This window comes from Carettochelys insculpta, chromosome 5 (assembly GCF_033958435.1).
Source record: "Carettochelys insculpta isolate YL-2023 chromosome 5, ASM3395843v1, whole genome shotgun sequence".
In the NCBI taxonomy this organism is placed as follows: Eukaryota; Metazoa; Chordata; order Testudines; family Carettochelyidae; genus Carettochelys; species Carettochelys insculpta.
Genome location: NC_134141.1, coordinates 87,300,261 through 87,326,802, shown reverse-complemented (window position 1 = coordinate 87,326,802; position 26,542 = coordinate 87,300,261). Strand labels below are relative to the sequence as shown.

The window sequence follows — 26,542 nt, the reverse complement described above, 5'->3', positions numbered from 1 at the left end:
TTAAAAAAATGAAAAATGAATACATTTTCACTGCTTATTATTTATTCACAATAACAGTGTATAGCGATGTTGTATATTTTCTAAGGACCTTCTCTTTTCCCTCCCCCGCAAGGACCACAGACTACACTTTAGGAAACACTTATCTTAAAAAAAAAAAAAAAAAAAAAAAAAAAAAAGAAGCATCTCCTAGTCCTGAATAAGAGTGCCTATACTGGGAGTTGTATCAGTATAAACTACTGCAGTTTAAATTCAGTTACTGTACACTTGATATAACTTTTTAATGTAAACGCGCTCTTACTGACCTTAGGTCTTACTCATTATTACAATTAATAATATATTCCAGTCTTGTGAACCCTGAGCTTCCAAACACCGAGGCTCATTGATAGGAAAACCTGCAGTCCTGCTGCCTGTGCCACACCTACAGATGTCTTCATTTTGCAGAACTACCCATCTGATACCTCTGATGAAAAGAAATTCATGTTGCTTGAACAGGCCAAAATTTACCATTTATTATATTGGAGAAAGAAGAGCCTCTGTCAGAGCATAGTATTTCTTTTCTCCTTCAGCCCCACAACATAGTCTACATCTGTTATTTCCATACAAAGTATAGTGACTGCTGCTCACTACTAAAATCACTCTTCAATGAGAACACCTCACGTATATCAAAATTCTAATTTTTTTAATGCATTTAAATTTATCTTTTAATTTTAAAGAGAAACCCCAAAACCTACTCATTCTAGGCAGAGGCATAATATACCTATGAAAGTAAAGACAGAATGACTGACTGCTGCCTAACTCAGAAAGTGGCAAGGTTTATGAGCGCTGTCAGAGAAGAAGAAAAAATGAGGGGATGGAGTTTGCAGATCTTGGTGAGAGATTTCTTTCCAAGAATTGTTTGCCAGTTAGTTTTGGTGTTCTCTTTTCCTATTCTACAACAGTGGATTAGGGAAGAGATGTGAATGCAGCAAACAGTAACCCTCATGAGAAATTCCACTTTTCTGCACCACAAGCAGGAAATTGGAAAATAGATAATCCCAGTTGATATAGGTAAAATCTCTATACTCCAGATTTCCTTAACTCCAGCAACACTCATGTTCTGGCATCGTCAGCAATACTGCGGGAGTACTCACAGGCACAAAATCGGCAGTCTGAGGCCAGGAGCATTGCTGGACTACAGGCCTCTAGCCAGCAGGGGGAAACAGAACCACATAAACCTCCCCTGGTTTCCAGTCAGGTACACAGGGTGCCGGAGCTGGGGTGTTCAACATGTAACGATACATAGAAAAAACACAGAGCCTGCCCCTTGTTGCTAGCCTGGCATTCATTGTTCAGGGACAAGTTAGGCCAAAGCCAAGGTAACTTATTCACACTCTGCAGGGACACAGACTTGTAATCACATAGCTTTAGATGTTCTCCCAGTTGTTTTGACCTTTGAAAAGTTTCAGAACAAGACTGAGAAAGGATTCATTCTGAGAGAAGAATGGACTACTCTTCAGGCAGAAATCAGTATTCACCTTGTAAATTAATCCTGGAAGATACTGAAAAACCGTCTTTTCACAAATATGTGCAGATATAACAGATTACAAATGGTTACACTTATCCATTCTCCTGATTGAGATCACTACAAGAAAGCCCCTCTTAATAAAGAAGGCAAACCTGAAAGTCTATTCTTAGAGCAGAATCTGAACCTACAGGATGAAAGTGGTGGTCTATGAAACTCTTCCTGAATCTTGTCAGGAAAAAGTCTGAAACTTCTTGGAGCTAGAAAGACAGGTCACACAATAGTAAATAATGAAAAATCATTTATGACATACAATGCTCGCCAGATACATGTAACCACCTCAAAAAAACCTGTTCTTGAAGCAATAATGCTTTTCATTTCACACACAGCAAGCCTCAGATGAAGGCAGCTGAAGAGCACAAGCCCTTGAGATGACAGCTGATGAATATCGGCAAGTGTCCACAGAGATTGTACAAAAAGCATGGAGAGCAGGGACGATGAGAGATGGGTTTACTGGTGAGCTTAGCAGCAGCAGAAAAGCTACCATAAAGTCAGCAAAAATAAGAGGCTTGTCCAACATGCTGTACCTCAAGTTCCCAGAGGAAGAGAAAAGCAACATCCCAATTCCCACCTCCAACTTTATACAAAGCACACATAAAAGGAGGATACGGAAGTTGAACATCCAAGAACACAAACACAGAAGCTTGCCAAACACCATCAAGATAATAAATCCAAAGATGTGTGCGTCAGACTCTGTTAAACATCTTTGAAAATTAAGATCAAGGCACCCTTCCCCAAACCCAGTTTGTGACTTAGCCAATCTGCAAGGATGTTATTATGGCCCTCAGGAGTAAAGGCAGTCTTTCACCCAAAATCTCAGAAATCACTGTCAACCCTGTTGTAACTTTTAAGGACATGGGAGTTCAGGGAAAGAGAAGCCCTTTAGTTTAATATGGCACAACTCACCAAAAGATCATAAGAGAGACTGCTAAATGAACAGGGAGGACTGCAAAGGCCAGAGTGACAGTCATGCTTATGGCATTAAATCCTAGCATCTTTAGATTGCGCCTTATGGGGAAAAGGCAGAGGTTTTGTGCCAACAGACAGGAATTGAAGCTAAGGAAAGCATATGCAAATGAGTATTCCTGAACACACCCAAACACGGAAGTTTCTTGTAAGGAATAAAGAAGGATTAGGCCCAGTTTAATCAGGAAACAGCTGAGACAGATACCAGAGGAATCTGTCCTGGATTTAGCAGGACCCCTGAAAGAAGATGACATGAATTTAAAGCCAAAGAAACAAAATAAGAGGTGTGTAACCAAGTCAATTAAGATCTTCAGAAAACAGCCTGTCACTAAGGAAAGAGCAACCGTCAAGGTGTTAAACTGAAAGTAGATGTTACTCAAGGCAATATGCAGACAACAACGCTGATGTGTAAAAGGGTGTCTCTGAAATCTATCAAACAGAAATCGACACCTAAAAACAAAGACTGGAGGACTAATCCTGCTTTAGAAGAGTCTGGGCAGCTACCAAGGAGCTTAATCAGAACTGGGGATGGATGCCATTATTCCAGGGCCCCTTGCACCTTGTGGAGGCAGAGAAGTTTCTGAAGAGGTACGTAAGCTGTGGTGAAACACTGCAAGCTGAAGCAGGATGACAAATACAGACAAACAGGCAGGCAGCTTGACTGTATCAAGTACCCACAGAGAGGTAGTCCAGTCACTCTCGTGGAGACAAGACCACCTAGGCATAGCCCTAAGTAGCCCCTTTTGCGACCCCTCACAAACACATGCTGTGGGGAGCACTGAGAGATTTAGGCTTTAATCCATTTTCCCGATCCATATTTTTTCTCTATTTTCTTTATGCTTCCATAGTATGTCTGCAAGATCAAGAAAAAAGAAATCGAGGCCAAACTAAAAAAAAAAAACAAACAAAAAACAACAACCCACAAAAGACAGTCGAGTTAAAGCTTCCATCTTCTAGGGTGAAAAGAGAAGTGGTATGGATCAAATTAATATAATCAGGGGCAGACCTTCAGAATTCAGTCTCCTTGCTTCCAGCTGCTGACATTATAACGCTGTCTGTTCTTAATCCACTGTTGTAGGATGGATGGAGGAGAGAGAGAGAGAAATACAGTATTACTATAATTCCCACCTTGTTTTCCCCATCCTCCCCAGGCTTGAAGTTTGACATTTTTAGAGATCAATCTCATCAGTTGCTGGAATTAGAAACTAACGCTGATGCCATTTGAAATTCTGGGTTCCAAACTTTCAGACTGGATATGGATCTTAAACTTGTATTGTTAGAATGACTAGTCTTGCATTTTACAAGATTGTTTTGTCTTTAAGAGTTCTGATCCAGTAATGAATATAAAACAGTGGATCTCAAACTAGAATAATTTTCATGGTTAAGTATTAAAAGCTGACCACTTAATTCCTACATAAGAGTTTAATTTTATAAAGTTTTTTTTAAAAAAAAAAAAAAGATTACCAGGTACATAGGTAAAGGTGTCCAGATGCACTTAACCTGGATCCTTATTGGAAAAGTGCGAAGAGCCTGAAACCTGCATCTAACAAGGAGAATACCAGTACACGAACACTACAGTTGTGGTGTCAACATACTGTATCTAAGCTGCCACCAGCAACTGGAGACAATGGCATTGATCACAGCACGTTAAGATCTTGTATGAGAAGTTGCTGGCAAGTGGCTGTGATCAGGACAGGACAGTGTATTCTGAAAGAGCACAAACTAAAACAAAGCCTGCAGAGACTATTCTCTGAGAACCCTGGATGTAGAAAGGATAGTTTAATGTGGATTATATTCTTGTGTTTACTTACTCTATACTAAGTATCTTTTTGAAGAGACCAAATCAATTTAACTGTAGGCAAATTATTGCACAAGTATAGTGTGAACAGACACAAGACTATCAACTCTAAATGTGGCTGAGTAGCTAGAGCACTGAAATTCAGGAGAACTGAGATCTAGTCCTCACTCTGCTATTGGCCTGATAATTGACCTTGAACAAACCACTTTTCCTCCCTGACCCTCAGTTTCCCCACTTGCCTTCTTTTATCGACTGGGATCTATTGATGAAAACTACAAAAAAAAGAGCTAGCTATTATTGATGTATAGGTTGCACCTCCCTGGTCTGGTATGATCAGGGTATAACTCATCCTGAACAAGAGAATTTGCCAGACCGTCACTGCCACCAGCCCCCAACTTGACAACCCCCTACCCAACTGGCTGCATGCCCATTCTTCTGCTCAGTGGGCACCCTGTCCCGCTCTTCTCCTGGGGCTCCTGCCTCAGCTGCCCACCGCAAGGCTACCACAGGAAGCCAGCTCCAGCTCTGGCCCTGCAGGGTGCTGGAGGAAGCTGGCTTCATCACCAAGTGACTGTCAACAGCCCCTGGGGTATTGCTGATGGACACTGGATAGCTGCCCCCTGCCATAGGACTGCCAGGGATACCAGTTCCAGCCACAAGGTTTGCTGGAAGACATGGGCTGCAGCTTGACCTCCTGCCCCGCCCTCAGGTCCAGGAACATCCTTAGGCCTGCCAGAGGAGGGATGTTGCCAGACCAGAGAGCCAGTTTTAGGAAGTGCAATGTGTATTTAATTTGAAATTTTAGGAAAACTTCTTTTAAATTTACACTTAAGTACAAAAACAGCAGCAAGAACATTGTTAAGACAGTCAACATGTAGATTAGTTTCATAAGCATGTTTCAAAAGCAAACAATATTCTAGAGCAGCCTTAAACACACAAGTTATTTGTATGCTTAGCTTCCCATAAATACCTCATTATTTCAATTTTTAATGATATTTAGAAAGATTCTTACCTTACAATTTCTACAGCACTTTTCACCATATCATTTTTCATAGAAACATTTTTTTAAAAAAATTAGCAATACTGTTTAAAATGTTTATGTAATTTTAAAAAATAAATAAATCTGTATTCCCTTCCTAATGGAGGTATCCTAAACCACAAAGATTACTTCATTTCAACATCTCGCTTTATACTGGTGTTAAACAATCTTTTGAAATGTAAATTTTGACAAGGTCAAAATAATGAAGTGTACAAACTGTTAGCATTCACTAAATTTTTACTTACACATCCATAAGTAGTACATAATCTTTACTGTCTTCTGGAATTCTACAGGAATGTCTACAGAAAAATCCTGGTAGAAACAAGGACCCACTGGAAAATTGCCTGGTAGAGGAGGCCAATTATTTTTCCTTCCTGCAAGTATTAAAAAAAAACACGAACAAACAAAAAAGTTTAAAATACAGTTGTATTTTCTTCTCTATATGTATTAGAGATTTATCTATTAACTTTGCACTTTGTTTGCAAGTGGCCTTACATGCAAAATTCCTGTAGACCTACAGTAATCCCTCGAGGTACACAAGGGTTGCATTCCACCCAAGTCTTGCGTACCTTGAATTTCGTTGGGCAGGGCTTGGGAGGTGGGTTGGGGCTCTGGGAGGGGGCAGGGGGCACCTGCAGCAGCTGCTTTCCCAGGGCTCTGAGCAGGGAGTGCCCGTGGCAGGAAGCCAGAATACTGTGCACGAGGGATGAGCTGGGGCAGGGGGTTTAGCCACACCACTCTGGGAAGCAGGGGGAGGGGGTCTTGAGCTTGCCTGGCTGCTTGCAGCAGCAGGCAACTAAGCAAGCTAAAAGCTTTCCCCCTACCTTCCCAGGGAGGTGCCTAGTGCTGCTCTGGGAAGGCAGGGAAAGGGGCTCTTAGCTGTGGGAAGCTAGGCAGGCTGACAGTCCAGCAGCTTCACACTGTGCGAAGCTTGAGTTAATCCGAGTTCAACGCAATGTGAAGCTGCGTAAAACAAGGGTTTACCGTATTGGTAACTTGAGTTAAAAAAATCTGATCATCATCTTCATAGAGTGGATTGTTAGACTAACAAAAGAGGCCTCTGATGACAGAGCGCAACTGGAGAAAAAAAAATATTAACTTCACTGCTCTGTGCAAAAACTGTGTAGATCGGTCGCAAACAACATGAGAACAGAATTTTCTAACTACTTCGAAAAAAAGAAAACAGGAGCAAGAAGAACAGAAGCCCTCAAAATTCTATCAATCTCCTTTCCTACAGTCCAGGCCCAGCAGGGTTCTGCTGGCAAACAAAGAGCCTCCCCACACTCTGTATTGACCGAGATGGTTGTGGTGCCTGGATTTGTTTTCCCTTTCCAGTCTATGAATAAAAATGAGGTATGAGAGGATATGAGTTACTACTTTTAAAACCTTGAATGACATAGTGACAAGAAACAAATCAATCTTTCCATTTTTTAACATATGGATCCTGATTATTTAAAACAGTTTAATTTAACTATTAGCAACAATTTTAAAATACTGATTTTGTGGATTTTTAATTCGGTTTTGATTTCTGTTCAAATGCCACTTGAGAAAAAATATATCACTAGTAAAAGATTAATCACATAGTAAACACCTCACCATTTTCTAACATAATAAAAATATAAAAAAATGAGAATTTGAGTAAATGCATGTTAAGCTACATAACTGGTTAAATAGGTTCAGAAGAGATGTAACGTATCTTCCTAGTTAGAAAAAAGTACCACCAAACTTAGTGTAGAGGCTACAGTTCATTTCAAATTAACATATTGTAATGATTATAGAAATCAGTAATCCTTCTTTAGAAAAATAACTCCTCAACAGTTCTGCAGCATACCCTATCCCCAATACATAGCATACTCTAAGGACCCAGCCTCGCCCAGCTTCTTCCTACCCTCTCCTCTGAGCATACCCCAGCTGCTTGCATCCCCGTCCCCACCAGCACCTCCTACACACTTCAGAACAGCTGATTGTGGGGTGGCATGGGGGCAGAGGAGGAGGAGCTGATTGGGCAGGGGCTGCCAATGGTTGCTCGGCACCCACCACATTTTCCCCACGGGTTGCTCCAGACCCAGAGCTGTTTCAAGGTTCCTGAAGGCTATAGATCAGTTGACAGTGATGAAGAGTTACCTGATTCCCACAGGAACTAGAACAATTATCATCATTACTTATAATTTGTATTACCATAACATCGAGAAGCCCTAGTCATGGGCCAGGACCCAGCGTGCTTGCTGCTGTACAAACAAAAGAAAAAGACAGTCCCTGCCCCAAGAAAGTTATAATCTAAGTATGACTAAATAAAAACAGTGATACAAACAGAAGAAGTAGGAGAAAATAATGAGACTATACTGGTGAGCAAAAAGGTAAGCCAACCACCTCACTTTTTTCAAGTTTTAATAGGTATCACAGCAGAAGGAGAACAGGCTTTCACATGGTACTATTGTAGCCAGGATACAAGATATTTACATCCCAGATACAGTAAAGATTTATGCACCCATTCCTGCTTCAACCACTATTCAAAAGGACATGCGTTCACGCTGATGACTGATTCTGTTGGATTACAATCCAAAGCACAGCAAACCAGTGCCTGATCATTTTCATCTTCTGAGTCAGATGCCACCAGCAGAAAGATTGTCTTTTTTCAGTGGTTCAGGTTACACAGTTTCCATATTGGACTGTTGCTGTTTTAAGGCTTCTGAAAGCATGCTCCACAACACATCCCTCTCAGATTCTGGAAGGCACTGCAAATTCTTAAACCTTATAGCTGTCTCTAGAAATCTCATACTGGTACCTTTTTTGTATTTTGTTAAATTTGCAGAGAAAGTGTTCCTAAATGAACACATTCTGGGTCATCACACGAGACTTTTTGACAAAATATATGGCAGGTGGTGAGTAAAATGAAGCAAGAAACATACAGTTCTCCTCCCCGTCTTCCCCACTCCCTACTCAGGAGTTCAGTCACACATTTAATTAATGCATGATTTTTTGTAGACGTGGAAGTAGTACCCAAAAAGTTACTTGAGTAAAAGTACAGTTGCTGGTGGGTGGGTTAGTAAAAGTCACTGAAAACTACTTAAGTAAAAGAAAGCTCCAAGTTTGCACTACAGAACTTCACACGACCTCAAAATCTGTGTTTGATTTTTTTATGCAGTCTTCTGAAAGGCTCAGCAGATTACTCTTCCTGAATGAGACTCTAAAAATAGATACCTCTGACCTTTGTTTTAAAAGTAGCAAGCAGAAAACAGGAGTAGTTTCTCAGAGAAATTAGAATGTTAAAGTTTTAAAACAAATCTCTCAAGAAGAATTAAAATTTCAATGCATACCACCCTGTCGATTGAGATTCTGCATTTCCCTTTCTCTGCGATCTAGTTCTGCTGCTTTCCTTTCTAGTTCTTCTTGGCGTTTAAGCAGCTCAGCCTGGGCCAATGCATGCTCCTGACACAAAACAAGCAGAGCTAGGTATCAACAAGTGCACAAAATTGGAAAATTTGTTCTTTTGTATATGTATATGTTCTACAATTTACATTGCATTCTCAGTCATGAAGCAAAACAGACCTGCTATTTTAACTAAGGCAAAAACCTGTACCTAAATTTCAGAGCTTGTTTATGTAAAGCAGAATGCTGATCAGAGAAAAATAATGCTGCATTACAAAATCAAAATTATAAAATTAATGTTGGCCTAAAATAGTATTTTTTTAAATGTACTCAGAACTTCTTTTGCAATTAGCACATTCCCAAAATGTTACATACAAACCTTTGCTATTTGTGTGTAGGCAGGTGATTCCTCTGTTGGTTTCATTATAGCTGGCTGTGTACTGGGTGCATTAGGCATTTTCACATTTCCTGGCGGAGGCTAAGAAAAGGAAGTGATAATTATAAGGGGACACTTTCACAAACAGATTTTTTTTAAACCGCAGAACACTAAGATATCATCTACTGTATTTTTTTAAAAGGACATAAACAAAAGGTCTGCAGTAAGCTACTGCAGTATCTCTGATCTTCAGAAAAAAATTCCCTTTCTCCAACAAATAATTTATACTGTACACTGCTTGCCAGAGATGCAACAGAATTTTATAAATAATTATAAGTAGCACAACAAGAGTTTAAACTGATTCAGATATGAAGAGGGGTGAATATAAGCTTAGTGTCTTACCCAAAATCTCCCAGCAGATTATTAGATGAGATGGGATTAGAACCCTGGCCTCCTACATCCTAGTCCATGCTCTATAGACTCCAGGCTACACCTCTGAAATCCAATACTCTCTGGTCTGGCAACATCCATGCTCCAAAAGGGTCAGATCAGAGAGCTGGCAACTGGGTAATGGCTAGGGGTGGGCCCCCAGCCAGGAGGAGAACCTAAGAGCAGGGTCAGAGGCCAGCAGGACACATTGACTTCACTTGGTCTGGCAAAATCTCTGGTCCAGAATCTCTCAGGTCCCTAAGATGCCAGACCAGGGCAGTGTAATCTGTATATCAAACCGCCTTTCTCCAGATTCCACCATAGTGCCAATCATTTTGGCTACAAATACTAGTTCTAATTCAAGGAGGTTAATAAATTGGAGAGGTTCAAAGAACCACCATACAATGATTAAACAGGTTAGAAAATGTCTTCTACTCATAGAGAGCTCAATCATTTTAGTTCAGAGATGGTTAAGAGTAACGATGACAGTCTATAAGAAACTACATGAGAAACAAGTATTTACCAACAGGCTCTTCAATCTAGCAAAGAAAAGTATACTGTGATCCTATGGGCTGGAAGCTCAAGCTAGACAAATTTAGATTGGAAATAAGGTGTAAGCATACTTAATCATTGGAACAATTTGAGAGAGTCCATCCATTACAATTTTAAAATCAAGAATGAATGTTTATCCTTAACTTTAAAATCAAGAATGAATGTTTACCTCAACTATGGATCATGATCTCTCAAAGTGAGTCAAGATCCCATTTTAATGGGATTGCCAGGAATAGCTTAAACTTGCTGGAGCCCAGGCCAAAGCCAAAACCCCAGTGTTTCAGACCTCCTGACTAGGGCTGAAGCCTCTGGGCTTGAGCGTTGGCCACCCTCCTTCCACCCCTCAATCCAGAGGAGTGGGGCTCATGCAGTAATTTTTGTTGCCAGAAGGGAGGTTGCAGTACAGTAAAGTTTAATTCCTAGACCAGGAGCTCTCATTCTGGGGCAGTTCTATCACCTGTATTATACCAGAGGTCAGAGCGAATGATCACAACTGTCACTTCAGTATCCATGAATCTTCTATGATCATATCTGAGAACAATAGCAAAGAGCACATGAAAAAGCTCAGATAGCTCTCTTTGAACTCTCCCACTGGTAGAAGCCTGAGTTCACTCTTTTACCATATACAGTTTGAGATTACCTAATTATTCTTTATAAATTGCTACACAAACAATCAAACTGTTAACTGAGCATTTATAATGGATTCACCTCATGTGATCTATGATACATATTAAGTTAAAAAGCTTGTTTGCAGGCTGATTAAAAATAACTGTGTGAACACTCCAAGGATAACTGACAACTTTTCTTGCTGCTTCCTGCCTAAATTAGCATACAAGAAATCAATTCTCTTTCCAGTTTACCAGAATTCCTGCATATACCTCTAAATAAACTTTACATTTACGTTTAAATTTAGCTACTCTGAACACATTCCTGTTTTTTTACACACACCCCAAGGGGACCTCGAGAGGTCACTGAGTGCAGTTGTGCCTCTTGGCAGGACCAAGCACCTTCTCTGACTTTTTTAATCTATTTGCCCAAGACCTCTAAATGGCCTCCTCAATGACTGAACTCACAACCCTGGGTTTACAAGGCCAATGCTCAAATCACTGAGTTCTTTAGCTGAAGTCAGTCACCTGGCCTGAAAGCGATGAGTGTGGCTCTTTTAATTCAGTGATACTCTGTTGGTATGACAGATTCCAAATGTTATCAAAACATACATTAGAGAGGCTTCAATAAATTGTGATTGGAAGGTACAATCTGACCAGGATTGTTATTAGTATCACATTAATGCCTAAAAGCCACATAAAGACTAAAACCTCATTGTGTGCACAAGTACCCAGAAAAAGTTCATGACTGAAATATAATAGTCTAGATGTAGTCTTCCACTTGCATGGTACTTTAGGTGCCCTAGTCTATAGCTCTAGGCTTGGCCAACTCAGCAGTAACTGTGCACATTTTACTGTCACGAGGTGGCATGCAAATACAACATTGCTGAGTAGGTATCTTTAAGAATCTAGCTTGTTGCTTTTAATTTGTTTTTCCTTTATCTTGAATACAGAAAGGTCCTCACATTCGCGAACTTAATGTTTGCAAATGCAACTGTTCGCAAGTGGCTGCTTCCTGGGCCTCCAGGGCCAGAAGCGTCGGTGGCTGCCACTTCCCCAGCGCCCTGAGCCCCACCATATTCACAAAAACCAATATTTCTGAGGGTTCTGAACACCAAACCCTCACGAATGTTGTGACCCTACAGTATTTGGTGTTTAAACATTTCTTACTATCTTGACCATTGTTCAGTTTTGGATGAAAATATCTGCTCTATTTACAGCAGGTTGTTATTAACATAAGCTATGTAAGAACACTGTTTACAAAAAAATGGGATAATCTTTACTTGTTAGAGAAGGGATGTTCAAATGAGACAAGGCACAAGGATCTGTTCCAGAATCAATTTTGCTGAAGTGGGTACGCTCAAAATATCTGTTTGCAGAACTGTACACTTATTATCTCTTGGGTCTTCATACCAGCAAATAAGAGAAATAGTTCATAACAGAATAAAATCATAAAAAACTGGATTTGTTTCCCAAAAACATCTGGAATGCTCCAACGGCATTTGTCCAAAGACAGTAAGAGACACAACCACTCAATAACAATGAAAACCCACAAGAGCAACAAATATAGGCTCCAAATAGCAAACTCAGGAAATAAGAGAAGGATTCATTTTGAAAACAGTCAGCTTCTGAACATAAACCCACTGAGGTCCACAGATACTGACTGAAGTGGCAAAGTATTCCTTGTTTGTCAGATTGTACACCCTAATGTCCATCCAAGAAATCTATTAGTTTTAATAACTGAATTGTCCTGTATAATATATTTAATTTGGACTAGAGAATTTTAGAGGAAATGATTTACTGGAACAGCGACATGTAACCTCTCACAACCTTGATTAATGTCACGAAAGAGCCATAATCAAGTCTCTTTACCTACACAGCCAAATCACATTTCATATTGCAAAAATTTATTAAACTTTCTATTTTTCAAGTGTTCAGTGGACGTCCCGAAGTTGGAGAAGGTTTAAGTTTGCTTGTTAGACATCACCAATGGAAAAGGCCAGGGCTGAGAAAAAGTCTTTTACTCTTATAACAAGCACATCAAAGACATTTAATAGAGCTAACTGAACTTTTAATTTAAAAATAATTTTTTCTAAATAAAATTTTTAATGAAAAAGTGTTTTGAATAAAAACCTCACAGTTTTATGCTGGAACTGAAAACCTTCTGCAAAAAAAGTACCATTTATTTTTTCAAAAATCTCTTCAACCTAAACTCATCTACCTGATGAAGGGGTTGGGGGGAAAAACCAGAGCCTCAGACATAGCAAAGAGGCTTCCTAGGAAAGCAGTAGCAAGCTGAGGTACAGGAAAAGTGAGAACTTCCCCTGAGAAAAATGTGAACTGTTCTCTTTTTACTGTAACCAGTTTAAACGTCTTAACTCATTAAACTTTTCAGAGTACAGGTTAAACCTCTCTAATATGGAACTCTCTCATCCGGCAACATCTGTAATCTGGCAGGGAGGTTCAGGCCACAGGGTGAGCGGGGTGTTAAGGCTGCTGCAGGTTAGGGCCACGGGATGGGCAGGGGGGTTAAGGCTATGGCAGGTTTGGTCTGTGTGGCGGGCAGGGTTTCAGGCTGCAGCGGGTTGGAGCCATGGGGTGGGCAGGGAGGGGTTAAGACTGTGGCAGTTTGGATCTGCGGGGAGGGAGCGGGGGTTCAGGTGGTGGCGGGGTGGAATCGTGGGAGGGGGCGGCATAAGGCTCATTTTGGGCGGGGGGGGGGAGTTCACTCATCTAGTCAGCAAAGGTAAGTGTGCGTGTTCCTTGTTTTAGTGAGTACTCGCAAGTAAAGTACTCATTTAAGAAAGGATGAGCGTACCCTAATTTTGTTATGTGTCTGACATCTAGGACAAGGCCCACATGGATTCTTTGGATACAAGCTCTCATGTGCCCAGTTAAGGGCTACTATGTTTAATGCCTCCCCTTTACAGAAGCGATTCAGAAATTAAATTGCATTTTACAAACACAGAAACTTACAACAGCACAGCTCTGATTCTGGAATATTCAAAAAAGAATATGAGGAAACTTCAGATAGCTATATTCATTTTGCATACTTCCCGATTACAGGCTGAAATGCTTTAGTCCAGCACTTTTTGCTACAGCATCATCCGTGGTCCGGCATCATTTTAGTTAGCTGGATGTCCACTTACAGGTGTGGCCAAGCTTCCCACAGTACTATAAAATCTGTTTACAGCCATCAGCCCTGGCTCTCAATGTTCTCTGCTGTTATTTAGCTCTAATATACCCTTAAATGCCTTCCAAGAGCACAGTAAACAGCAGAAATGTTGGTAATGCTGCTAGACCCTGTTGACCTCCCATGGTTCAGCAAATTCTCTGATTTGGCTCTAGTCAGGTCCCAAGGACACAAGACCAGAGAGGTTCAACCTGTACTTATCTGTGCAGACCTGAAGCAAGACTGCTATTCCCGTTCTCAGAGTCTCAAAACCCAGACTATCAAAAATGCATGACAGTAATATAGGATATATGAATTTCAACTAGCGAACAAGAGGTCAAATTGTTTTTATTTACAATTCCAGTCAGACTTGACCCTCAGACAAAAGATTAGCAAACAAGTCATTCTACCACAGAATTTTCCTTAAGTAGTATTTTCAAGTTGTGGTTTGCAACAAACTATGTATTACTGATTTCAGCAATATCAAGCAGGTTTTGTGCTGCTGTGCCCACCTACATTTGTATGCACAGATTCCTTTTCAAGTAATTTCTGAATAGACATGGTAAAGCAAACCAGCCAGAAGTCACTTGCTTAAGTCCCACTGAAGTCCACAGACGACAAGTCCACTACACATTGTTAAGGGCTGGCTTTCATTTATACGTCTTCTATTTTACCTCATAAGTCCTTCACAACCCTAACAGAGCAACTTCCAAGCTTTTAGTTTCCCCCAAGAACTCTGGTAAAAAAAAAAAAAAAGGTTAAAAATATTAAATTTAATTTCATATTAAAATATTAAATAAACTAATGTGCTTACTGTTCTGGAATCAGAGAAAGGATTGTACTCATCTAATCCCGGTGGAACATTTCTTGTCACTTGTGTAACTGAAGGATCCTAGAAGAGGAAAAAAGTTGCATAAAAATGTGTGCATATACACTAAACTTAGTGATGATGCCTATAAAAAGAATTCTGCAAACAAACTGAGTGCAGAATTCCCCACCTGTAGGGTTACTAGTATAGGAGGCACATGGTACATTCTTAAAACTCTAACTTTTCCTAAACGGGTTAAAGAAACCCTATATCATTAAAATCTCCAAATAATATAGATCTTTGTAATGATCTCAAGGAGATGAGACTTTTAAAATCAAAGTGGAAGTGCAAAAGTATAACAGGAAAGTAAAACTACATCTTCTCTATCTGCATTCAATTACAATAAAGTAGTATATAGAAAGAAATTCACTAGGTATATATTCTGTGAGCACAGGATGAACACTAAGAGTAGTGCATGTATACACAATAAGCCAGCAGAGATACTTCTGGAGTTTAAAGAGGGTATGGAATTGACAAATGGAAAGATTTTAACATATGGCCTGTCGTCACAGTATTGTTAACTCAAGTAATGTACACTCAAGTTAATTCCTTCAGCTAGTTTAGCTTGTGCAAGAATAATCACACTGTCAAACACTCTGCACACGGTACTTGTATCAGCAGCACTCTGAAGTAGCCACATCTCACTGTATTACTAACTCCAGCAACAGCACACTATTTTAAAGCATCAGGTAACTGGAGCTAGAGACTTGTGTGCATAGTGGAGCCAGATTAAAGGCAAACACTTGAGTTTATCTTGAGTAAATACTGCAGGGAACACAAATCCTCATACCCATTCTTGGCTCTGTTCACATAAGTAATCCCACTGAGGGCCTGCCTATACCAAGCTGACGATCAACCCAGTCAGGGTCAATCTTCTGGAGTTCAATTTTGCACACCTGGTGAAGATGCATCAAAAATAAATCTCTCTGGAAGCAAGAGTTGACCCCTGTACTCCACGTGTGGAGTACGGGAGGTTGATGAGAGAGTATAAGGCCTTGGTCTTCACTAGGGAAATAAGTCCATTCCGATACATCAATTCTAGGTACAAAACTACTATGGATAGAACTGCATATCTAAAATTGAGTTATTTCCCTAGTATTGACTTAGCCCAAGTTCAATGGGACTAGCAACATGCATTCAACCAAGAATGTGAAGTATCTGCAGGATCTACCGACCCAGGTTGTATTCCGTCCATGGTCTCTTGCCACGCCCATTACTTTGCACAACAAACTAGAAGAAATGTAGCACTTTAAAAATACTAACAAAATGATTTATTCAGTGATGAGCTTTCATGGGACAAACCAACTTCTTCAGATCAATTTCACTTCCAGTACAGACTGACATATAAATACAGAGGACCAAAAAGAAAAAAATTGCAATAAAACCTGTCAAATCAAATAGGATAGAAAGAAGGGAGTGAGAGGTGGGGGGGGATGTTAATTGTCCTGTCTGAGATAATTACGAGCATCAAAGAAAGGGAAGCATCCTTGTAATACATGACGTAGTTGGTGTCTCTGTTCATACCATGTGTTACTGTGTCAAATTTGAATATGTACTCTAACTCAGAAGCTTCATGCTCTAATCTATTGTAAAATTCTCTGTGGTGCAGGACATTTCCTGGACACCACAATACAAATCACTGATGGCCACATCAACATGACCCTCTACTGGAAACCCCCTGACTGTTACACTTACCTACATGCCTCCAGCTTCCATCTAGTTCACACCTCACAATCCATCCTTTACAGTCAAGCCCTTAGATGCAATCACATCTGCTCTGATCCTGCTGACAGAGACTGAAAACTACAAGACCACTGCCAAGCATTTATAAAACTGAATTATCCACCAGGAGAAGTAAAAAAAACAAATTGACAGGGCCAGACGAATACCGAGAAACCAGCTACTTTAAGATAGGCCCAAGAAGACCAGCAACAGAACACCACTTGTCATCACCTATAGCCCCCAACTCAAACCCCTGCAATGCATCATTAAAAATCTACAACCTCGTCTGGATCAGGATGCTACACTCCAAAAGACTCTAGGTGACCGGCTTGTCCTTCCCCATAGACAACCTCCTAACCTGAGAGAGATTCTCATCAGCAATCACAGCCTACACCACAATAATAAGAATCCTGGAAGTTTTCCTTGCAACAAATCCCACTGCCAACTTCGCCCACATATTGATTCTGGGGATACCATCACTGGACCTAACCATGTTAGTTACAAGATCTAAGGCACATTCTCGTGCAATTCCAGCAACATTATATATGCTATTATATGCCAACAATGCCCTCACACTATGTACATTGGACAGACCAGGCAAAACCTTCACCAAAGAATAAAATGGACACAGAGCAGACATCAAGAAATTCAAAACACATAAGCCTGTCAGTGAACACTTCAATGGAGTGCGCCATTCTGTTAAAGACCTGAGAATCTCTGTCCTGCATCACAAAGAATTTCACAACAGATTAGAGCATGAGGCTTCTGAGTTAGAATACATATTCAGATTTGACACAGTAACACATGGTATGAACAGAGACATGAACTACCTCACGCATTACAAAGACCGTTTCCTTTCCTTTGGTGCTTGTAATTATCTCAGACAGGACAATTAATATCCCCCCACCTCTCACTCCCTTCTTTCTATCCTATTTGATTTGACAGGTTTTATTGCAATTTTTTTCTTTTTGGTCCTCTGTTCTTATACAAGTCAGTCTGTATTGGGAATGAAAGTGATCTGAAGAAGTGGATCTGTCCCAGAAACCTCATCACTGAATGAAACATTTTGTTAGTCTTTAAAGTGCTACATTTCTGCTGGTTTGTTCTGTAGGAGTACAGACTAACTCAGCTACCTCCCTGTTACCATTACTTTGCAGTACACCTTTACTGTTAGAATCATAGACTACTAGGACTGGAAGGGACCTTGAGAAGTCATTGAGTCCAGCCCCCTGCCCTCATGGCAGGACCAAGTACTGTCTAGACCATCCCTGGTAGACATGTATCTATCCTGTTCTTAAATATCTCCAGAGATGGAGATTCCACAACTTCCCTAGGCAATTTATTCCAGTGTTTGACTACTCTGACAGTTAGGAGCTTTTTCCCAATGTCCAACCCAAACCTCCCTGGATGTAGTTTAACCCCATTGTTTCTTGTTGTATCCTCAGAGGCCAAGAAGAACAAGTTTTCTCCCTTCTCCTCATGACACCCTTTTAGATACCTGAAAACCACTATCATGTCGCCCCTCAATCTTTTTTCCAAACTAAACAAGCCCAATTCTTTCAGCCTTTCTTCATAGGTCATGTTCTCTAGACCTTTGATCATTCTTGTGGAGAAATTTGAAAGGGCACAGAAAAGAGCAACATCTTTCTTGAAATGCAGTGCCCAGAACTGGACACAATACTCCAACTGAGGCCTAACCAGGGCAGAGTAGAGCAGAAGAATGACTTCTCGTGTCTTGCTCACAACACACCTGTCATGCATCCCAGAATCATGTTTGCTTTTTTTGCATCATCATCACACTGTTGACTCATATTTAGCTTGTAGTCCACAATATCCCCTAGATCCCTTTCTGCCATACTCCTTCCTAGACAGCCACTTCCCATTCTGTATGTGTGAAACTGATTGTGCCTTCCAAAGTGGAGCAGTTGGCATTTGTCTTTATTAAACTTCATCCTGTTTACCTCAGACCATTTCTCCAATTTGTCCAGATAATTTTGAATTTTGACCATATCCTCCAAAGCAGTTGCAACCCCTTCCAGCTTGGTATCATCTGCAAACTTAATAAGCTTACTTTCTATGTCAGTATCTAAATCATTGATGAAGATACTGAACAGACTCGGTCCTAAAACAGACCCCTGTGGAACCCTACTTGTTATACTTTTCCAGCAGGATTGAGAACCATTAGCTACTCTCTCCGAGTATGGTTATCCAGCCAGTTTTGCATCCACCTTATAGTAACCCCATCTAAGTTGTATAAAGGGTCATCAACATTAAGGTCATCAACTTTCACCCTTCTGAATTAAGCCTATCTTATGCATCAGTTCTGCTCTGAGCTTGCAGACCTTATGTCTGCTCAATACCCCAAAGAATTTAAACAGTCAACTGACAGTGCAGAGCTCAGTGGAAGATTCAGGATATAGAAACCAATCCTGCAATTGCCACAGAGGCAATACCTTCTGACACCAACAGGAGTGTGTAGCTACTGAAAGGATATTTCCTAGCTCAGTATTTACTGTCATTCACTGAAATAATGGCAATATACACTTATTGTGAGGACTGATGAGATGAATGCTGCGCACAGGTGGTAAAAGGATTAGTGTGGACCTGAGGCCAACTGAGCAGCAGGCTACACCTAGAGGGTGGGCCAAGCTGAATTGATGATGAAATCTAGCTTTGGGTGAGGAGAGTTGGGAAGGGGGAAAAACATTGATAGAGAACTGTATACAGAGATGTTTAGAGAAGAAAGAACTGCAGAAAAAGAAAAAGGAACTTTGGTGCTACTCTCTGGGATAAGAGAATAGGGAGACCAAGAGGGTAAGCTCTAGGACCCTTGTCTGAATAGAGAAGGCTGTGGGTTTTTTGGCCTCTTACCAGACGGCATGTCCTAAAAGAACAACAGGACCTGGACTTCCTAGTAGCTAGACAGTTAAACAAGGAATAGAACATAGGACACCAGAAGAATGAAAAGGTCAAACCCAATGAGGACAGGAGTGGGTTTAAGTTTATACTTGCTGGTTTGGGATGCAGAAGGGGAGGGCGGGGGGGATTCGAGCAAAGAACCCCAAGGATCTTGATCTTAAAAACAGCATGAACCTAGAGGGTTATGGGGGAGAAAACCTGGAGAAAGTTAAACTAGGAAGGAGTCCAGAAAGGAGAAGAACTAAGCAGAATTTGTAAGGTTTCTGAACAGAAACCAGTGGAGTGGGAAAGCTCAGTTTCACTCTACCAGCAAATGTCAAAAGGACAGGACAAGCACAATGGAGAACATTCGGAGAAGGGCTTGCAGACCACAAGGACCAGAGCTAGGGCTAAAGACATTGTACGGACACTGTACTGTTGTTTGAACTTTGTTACCCCAGCACAATATGAGATTAAACCATAATCTGGCTGGTGTGCTCAACCTCCAGAACAGGCTTACCATGAGACTCAAGTCAGCAAAGGGTACTACACAGGAACAAGCTGCCATGCCACACCTTGCCACAAAGGAGTGTGCGAGAAGCAGGTGTTCACTCTTTCAAATGGAAGTACTCTGGAGTTATTTAAGAATAAACAAAATTGAAACTGGCCTGAGTGTTACTTTGACCCGAGAGCTCAGTTTTATACATGTGAAATGAAAACCCAAAGGACTGACCCTGAGCAGGTTTATCTTCCACAGTCGTGTGGCTACAGGCAGGCTTTAAGCAAACTATTTCTGGACAGGAGGATTCTGTCTTCTGAGGACACAATTCAGGATAACATCCTCTAACAGACAGTCTGTAGGAGTGCACATACAACTACTAGGTCTCTCTGATGTGTCATCTTTAACTTGCTAGCCCATCACTCACACATCATCGGGACTTTAGCGCCCTATCTCACGTTGGCAGAAAAACAGCCAACCTCCTCTCCAGCTTGGGCACTTCTACACAGAGGAAAAAATGTAAACATTTTACCAATGTAACATGTACCAATGTAAACATTTTACCAATTCCAATCTCATGCAAGACGGCGAAGAGGCTATGGGGAAGGAAATCTCATATTGAGGAGGGGAAGCAAACAGTACGTTGGTATAGAATTTGAGCTTCAGCTCTCTCTTACGCACAGCATGTCTCTCTAGCACCAGAAAAGAGAAAAGAAAAAAATGACTATCACATCACAGAAAGCAGATAGGTATGGAGAGACAAGCAATCCTACTGGAGCATACAACCTTGAAACTTTCTAGCTTTGCACAGCTTTATGAATTTTGAAATGAGTTCTTACTGCTCTCAGAAGTCAAAATGGTGTTCACTTATACTGGAAGTGTTTACAGTCGCAGTTCTGAGTTCTGCACCACTGAAGACTGCAGCACCACGTTACAGGAATCAGAGAGGTAGCCATATTAGTCTGTCTTTGAGAACAACAAGAAGTTTGTGGCACCTTATAGACTAACATATTTTGGAGCATAAGCTTTCATGGGCAAAGACCCACTGTGAGTCATGACTCATCATCTGATGAAGCGGGTCCTTGCCCATGAAAGCTTATGCTCCAAAATATCTATTAGTCTATAAGGTGCCAAAGGACGTCTTGTTGTTCATGTTACAAAGGAGACACATGCATAATATCAACACTATATTCAATCAAAAGCCTTAAAAACTCTGCCAAACTGATCACAGGCTTATCAAGTATAATTCTTGCACTAAAACATCTACACAAGAAAACATACGCTAACAAATGGCATGGAGAACACATATACAATTTACAAGTGGTACTTGGACTCAAAGTATAAGCTCCATGCATCCCTTAACTCAGTGCCCTGAGTAGATACATCATTTGGTAGAGGTTTCAATGTGGCTTTTCAAAACATTGACCCAGTGTGCTCACCACATGCTCCCACACATTTGCAAAACTCTCCCCTTTCTTCTCACAAAAACTGTGTAAAATAAAGAAAAATGTTTCTCAACAGCCTCAGGATCTTCCATTTATTGTCCACATTCCAAATTACATACCACACACATTTTTGCAACTATTCAATACATAGGTAGAAGAAAGCAACTAAATGTGCAGTGAAAGGCTCCATGGCAATGTTACCCAGAATGCAACTTGTCTGCACCTACTTCATCCATGCAAGAATTCAGCCTCTTGAAGCTTCACCCCAAGAGGAAAATGTATTATCTAGCTATTTACCTATTCACAGTCTCTTCAAAGGTCCCAACTAGATAAAGGAGCAATTCACCTATTCATGACTTAATGAATCAGCAACAAGAAAAACTCTCTTCTGAGTAGTTCAAAGTAGTATTCACTAACCAGAGCCCTTGAGAGAGTAAAGGGATAAACTTCTAGCACGCTTACTCGCAGAACTGCAGATCTTTTTACTAATCTGTTTTTGTTGTAATGCTTTTACGTTAAGAATAACTGAACTTGATTCAAAAACCTGCACTCTAACTATTGCACCAACACTGTTCACTATATTAGGGGAAAAAGAAAAGAAGCCCACTTGGGCAGTCTAACTTTGAAAAATTCGTAGCAGAAGCAATGATCTGCTGTGTCTGAACCACAGAAGGGGATTACGAGTGCAGTTTCCCTATACTGGAACACTGAAGCCATAAAAACAACAAATGAAAAGAGGGCCACATAACTGAAAAAGGAGAATCAGCAAAATCTTGAAGGCTGAAGCTACACTACTGGTAGCAAAGGAGGAATTCTCAACCATAAGCAATGTCCCCTGTAAGCTGAGCACTTCCGTGGCTGCCCAGGACTGGGGTGCTGCCCAGCTGATTAGCAGAGCACCCACGGTGGGCAGCATGAGTTCCTATTGGTGGGGCACATCTGCACGTTCTTTGGTGCACATAGCAAAATTTATTCCACTGCCACAAAAAACAGAGGGAACACTTACCATGAGCATTATAATTTTCACCACGTGAAACTCTTCGAAGACCCTTATATACCTTCATTTCAGCAAATATGGCCTAGTGCCTATAGGCAGGCCCCCACACAGTTACAAATTGGTACCCACATCTGCAAAAATAACCCACCAATGCGGATACCCGCAGCTATGCAAATCTACAAGGTTCCAGATCCAAAATCTGTATCTTCATCCGTATCTGTATCTGCAAATATGAGCCACGGATATTTGCACCCACAGCTGTGGGCGCCCATGGATCTCTGTTGATTTGCAGGGTTCTACCTATGGGACACGCCAGTAGAGTTACTACAGCGCTCATCAGAGCCACCGCCTCCTCCCAAGAGCCGCAGCGGGGCGCTGGGCGAGGGAAGTTGCCACATTGTAACACGGCAAAGCAGCACCACCCCGACGTCCCTGCTCCTAGAGGGCGGGGAAAGCATTTAGGGCTCCAGGGGCCTCACGGCGTTGCGGGGCAGGCCCAGAGGGAGGTGCTGAACCGGAGGCGTCTCTCCCGTTTTGTCGGGCTCAAAGGCCCGGGGCCGGCAGCGGAAGGACCAGGAGGGGACGAGGCAGGCTGCCCTCGAACGGAAGGCCACCGGCGGCGCCAGCCCCAGGCTGGGGAGAGAAACAACGTTCCGCCCCGGGAGCCCCTCCAGGCCGCGGGGAGCCAGACACAGGGGCAGGCCTCGCCCTCACCTTGAAGGGGTTGTTGAGGTCCGGGTCCGCGAAGGGGTTACTGTCGAAGTCCGACATGGCGGGCGGGCGCTGTGATCACGGGGCGGCGGCTCCACTCCAGCGCCCCACCGGTTACCCCCGAACCGATGTCACAAGCTAATCCCGCCCCTCGACCGGCAGCCAGCGAGATCCAACATGGCCTCCTCGGAAGTGACGTTTGAGGCGAGGCCGTACCATCTTCACACCAAGAAAGGGGAGGCTCCGCTAAGCACAGGAGGGGAGCGGAGAGGAATGGTATCGTTCCGTGGAACCCAGGCTACTCCTGCCTCCTGGTGCCTCGTGGCGGCAGGGGGCTCTCACCCTGCTGCCTGCACATGGAGGGGCGGGCGTCTGCCTCTCCTCCGCCCCAATCCAGGCTCAAAAAGGTGGGGGTGCGTGGGTAGGGGGCGGGGCAGAATAGGAAAATATCGAGTCGGAGGGACTCTCCCGGCGTGTGGGGTCGAAGAGTCCTGGTGTTTCTCTCCAGCACACGCTGCCTTGTGATGGCCTTTTGGCTTGGAGGCTGCAGCGTCCACTTCGGTCCCGTTCTCAGTCTTTGCGCTGGAAGCCAGAGGGTGAGAACTTGGCTTTGGTACTGAAAGCGGCGGCTGAGCCCGTCCGTGCCCGCGTGGGAGCTTTTAGAAAAACCACCAAAAAGCACAAGCCTAGCACCAAAACCACAAACATTGGGAACACTGATAAGCGTCTCACTTTGAACCGCCTCACCCCAGTAATGAGTAAAGGACCCTCTGACCAAAGTGAGACTCAGTAGGACGTCAAGGCCAGGGAGAAAAAGAAAATGTTAGTCACCTGCACCCTTACAGGAGTTCTTCAAAATGAGTTGTTCTTGTGCACAGATTGTTAGTGGGGATGTGCCATAGACTGCGCAGGCAGCAGGCAACACGTGGATAGCTCAGTGGTTTGAGCATTGACCTGCTAAACCCAGGGTTGTGAGCTCCATCCTTGAGGAGGTTATTTAGGTATTGGGGCAAATAGATGCCAGGGATGGTGCTTGGTCCTGCCAAGAGGGCAGGGGACTAAACTAGATGACCTCCTGAGGTCTCTTCCTGCTCTAGGAGATGTGTTTCTCCAATTATGTCTGTCTATGTGCAGTATGACATTAACAAGTACATAAGGGTAGGACTCAGCTATTGCTGCTCTCAGTTTCCCTGAACTGAGGAGTCCAAGGTTGAGGGTTGTGCAGGCTGTTGCCAGAATGTGCATAAAAGGTTCCTTGTTCATGGTATCTAAAAAGCATCAGCAGTAATCTCAAACATCCCCTGGAGCAAAAAACATTTTATGCTGTACAGCAACACAGAACAACATAGAGATAACCCCATTGCATGAAAATGTGTTAAGTAATGGGGTTCTTAATCTCTCATACATGATTCACTGGAGTGTGTACTCACACTATCATCCAGAGAAATCTATAGCCCAAGGAGCAAAATAAAATGTGGACACCTGACAGGGAAGTTCAATGGACCAGTTCCACAATCTGTTGCATGACACAGCAGGAAAGTTCTCACTCCCTAGTTGTTGATGTAAAACATAGTGCTTGTGTTGTCCATTATTTCCTGGACATGCTGACCCCTGATATCACTGAAAAAGAGCCTCAGGCTCTCCTGCCTGTCTTGAGCTCTAAGAGGCTTATGTATAGCCTATATTCTCAGTGTACCCATCAATCTTGAATATATGTTCTCCTCCTTCAAGAAAAGATGCATTTATCAATAATGTGACAGGACAACAGGTGCAAAGGGAACACACTGCAAACATTCTTTGGGTCTTTTGTTCATAATGCAAATGAGGATTCAACAGAAATGGCAAGATGCATATACCAACCCAAAGCAGACCTGCATGTATTGAAGGTTTAGACTGTTATGTGGCAGCAAGGAGGTGCAAGCTGCCTCCGTTGAGGGAAGAACAAACAGTTTCACACATACAAAATGGGAAGGGACTCCCTACGAAGGAATGGGATCTGACGGTCATAGTGAACCACAAGTTGAGTATGAGTCAACAGTGTGATGCTGTTGCAAAAGGAGCAAACGCGATTCTGCAATGTATTAACAGGAGTGCTTCAAGTAAGACATGAGAAAGTAATTCTTCTGCTCTACTCTGCACTGATTAGACCTCAGCTGGAGTATTGTGTCCAGTTCTTAGCACCACATTTTAGGAAAGATGTGGAGAAACTGGAGAGGATTCAGAGAAGAGCAACTAAAATGATTTTAAAGGTCTAGAAAATATGACTGATGAGAGAAGATTAAATGAACTGGGTTTGTTTAGTTTTAGAAAGAGAAGGCTGAAAGGGGATATGATACTAGCTTTCAAGTACATAAAAGGGAGTTACAAGGAGGAGGGAGAAGAATTATTCTCCTTAGCTTCTGATAATAGGACAAAAAGCAAAGGGCTTAAATTGATATCAGTTCTCAGGGTGGTTAATTCCTGGAATAAATTGCCTAGGGTGATTGTAAAATCTCCATCGTTGGAGATATTTAAGAACAGGTTGGACAAATATCTAACAGGAAGGATATAGGCGGTTATTAGTTCTGCTTTGAGGCCAGAGGACTGGACTTGATGACCTCTGAAGGTTCTGTCCAGTTTCAGTACTTTATGATTCTATGTATGCTAGGAGAGCAAGACAAATCTTTGCTACAGTGGTGATTTGTCACCATATTTAGAAGATAAACAATGAAAGATTTGTAAACTTATCCCTAGTTATGAAATACGTTGGCCCCTTCGAAGTCCAAGACGATGCCAATGAATTTCAATGTGTATGCCAGCAATAACACAGACTTCTGGGTGTTGAATTTCAGACCCAAGCCTTGAAAAGGTAACAAATGTAACAAGCAGCTTCTGAGGCCTGACAAGCTTATTTTTCTTTAATCAGTCAATCATCCATTTAAAACATATCATGGACCCTTTTTTTCTTAACGTGCTGCCATAACCACCAAGCAACTTTTTAAATACCCTAACTTTAATAGAGAAACCAAATGGTATAACTTGATATTGGTCTGCCATGTGATTCAGGCAAAGTCCATTACAGCCTGTTTATGCATAAATCAACTTTCCCAGAAGAGGCAAAATGCAGGATGTCAACTAGTTGTTGTGTTAACTCCTGGCCCTTTTCCACGGTTAGTTGACACACCCCGCTGTCCTCTTCAAGAGGTCTTAGAATTCTCTGAATCTTCTAATTGTGTCCTGCTAAAGGAACCATCACTTCATCCGGAGAAGAACATGATTGAGTCATCACTAGAAATGACTCAGTCTGAAGGGGATCTGCTTCTTATGATTGTTCCACCAGGGCTGTGTCTACATTAGCCCCAAACTTCGAAATGGCCACACAAATGGCCATTTCGAAGTTTACTAATGAAGTGCTGAAATGCATATTCAGTGCTTCATTAGCATGTGGGCGGCTGCGGCGCTTCGAAATTGACGTGGCTCGCCGCCGTGTGGCTCGTCCTGATGGGGCTCCTTTTCGAAAGGACCCCGCCTACTTCGAAGTCCCCTTGTTCCTATC

The 26,542-nt window shown here is 42.0% G+C and overlaps 1 protein-coding gene across 2 annotated transcripts in view; it reads right to left on the bottom strand.

The window, feature by feature from the left end:
- Positions 1 to 23,178, bottom strand: part of SCAMP1 (secretory carrier membrane protein 1) — a 41,247-nt gene extending 18,069 nt beyond the window's left edge. For both annotated transcript variants that reach the window (XM_074995454.1, XM_074995453.1), the window contains exons 1-5: positions 23,011 to 23,178; positions 14,682 to 14,759; positions 9,113 to 9,211; positions 8,682 to 8,793; positions 5,610 to 5,738 (exon numbers count right to left, since the gene is read on the bottom strand). In XM_074995454.1, the coding sequence (XP_074851555.1) occupies positions 5,610 to 5,738; positions 8,682 to 8,793; positions 9,113 to 9,211; positions 14,682 to 14,759; positions 23,011 to 23,067 (475 nt within the window). In that variant the 5' untranslated portion in view covers positions 23,068 to 23,178. The remainder of the gene's footprint in view (positions 1 to 5,609; positions 5,739 to 8,681; positions 8,794 to 9,112; positions 9,212 to 14,681; positions 14,760 to 23,010) is intronic.
- Between the last annotated feature and the right edge of the window lie 3,364 nt (positions 23,179 to 26,542).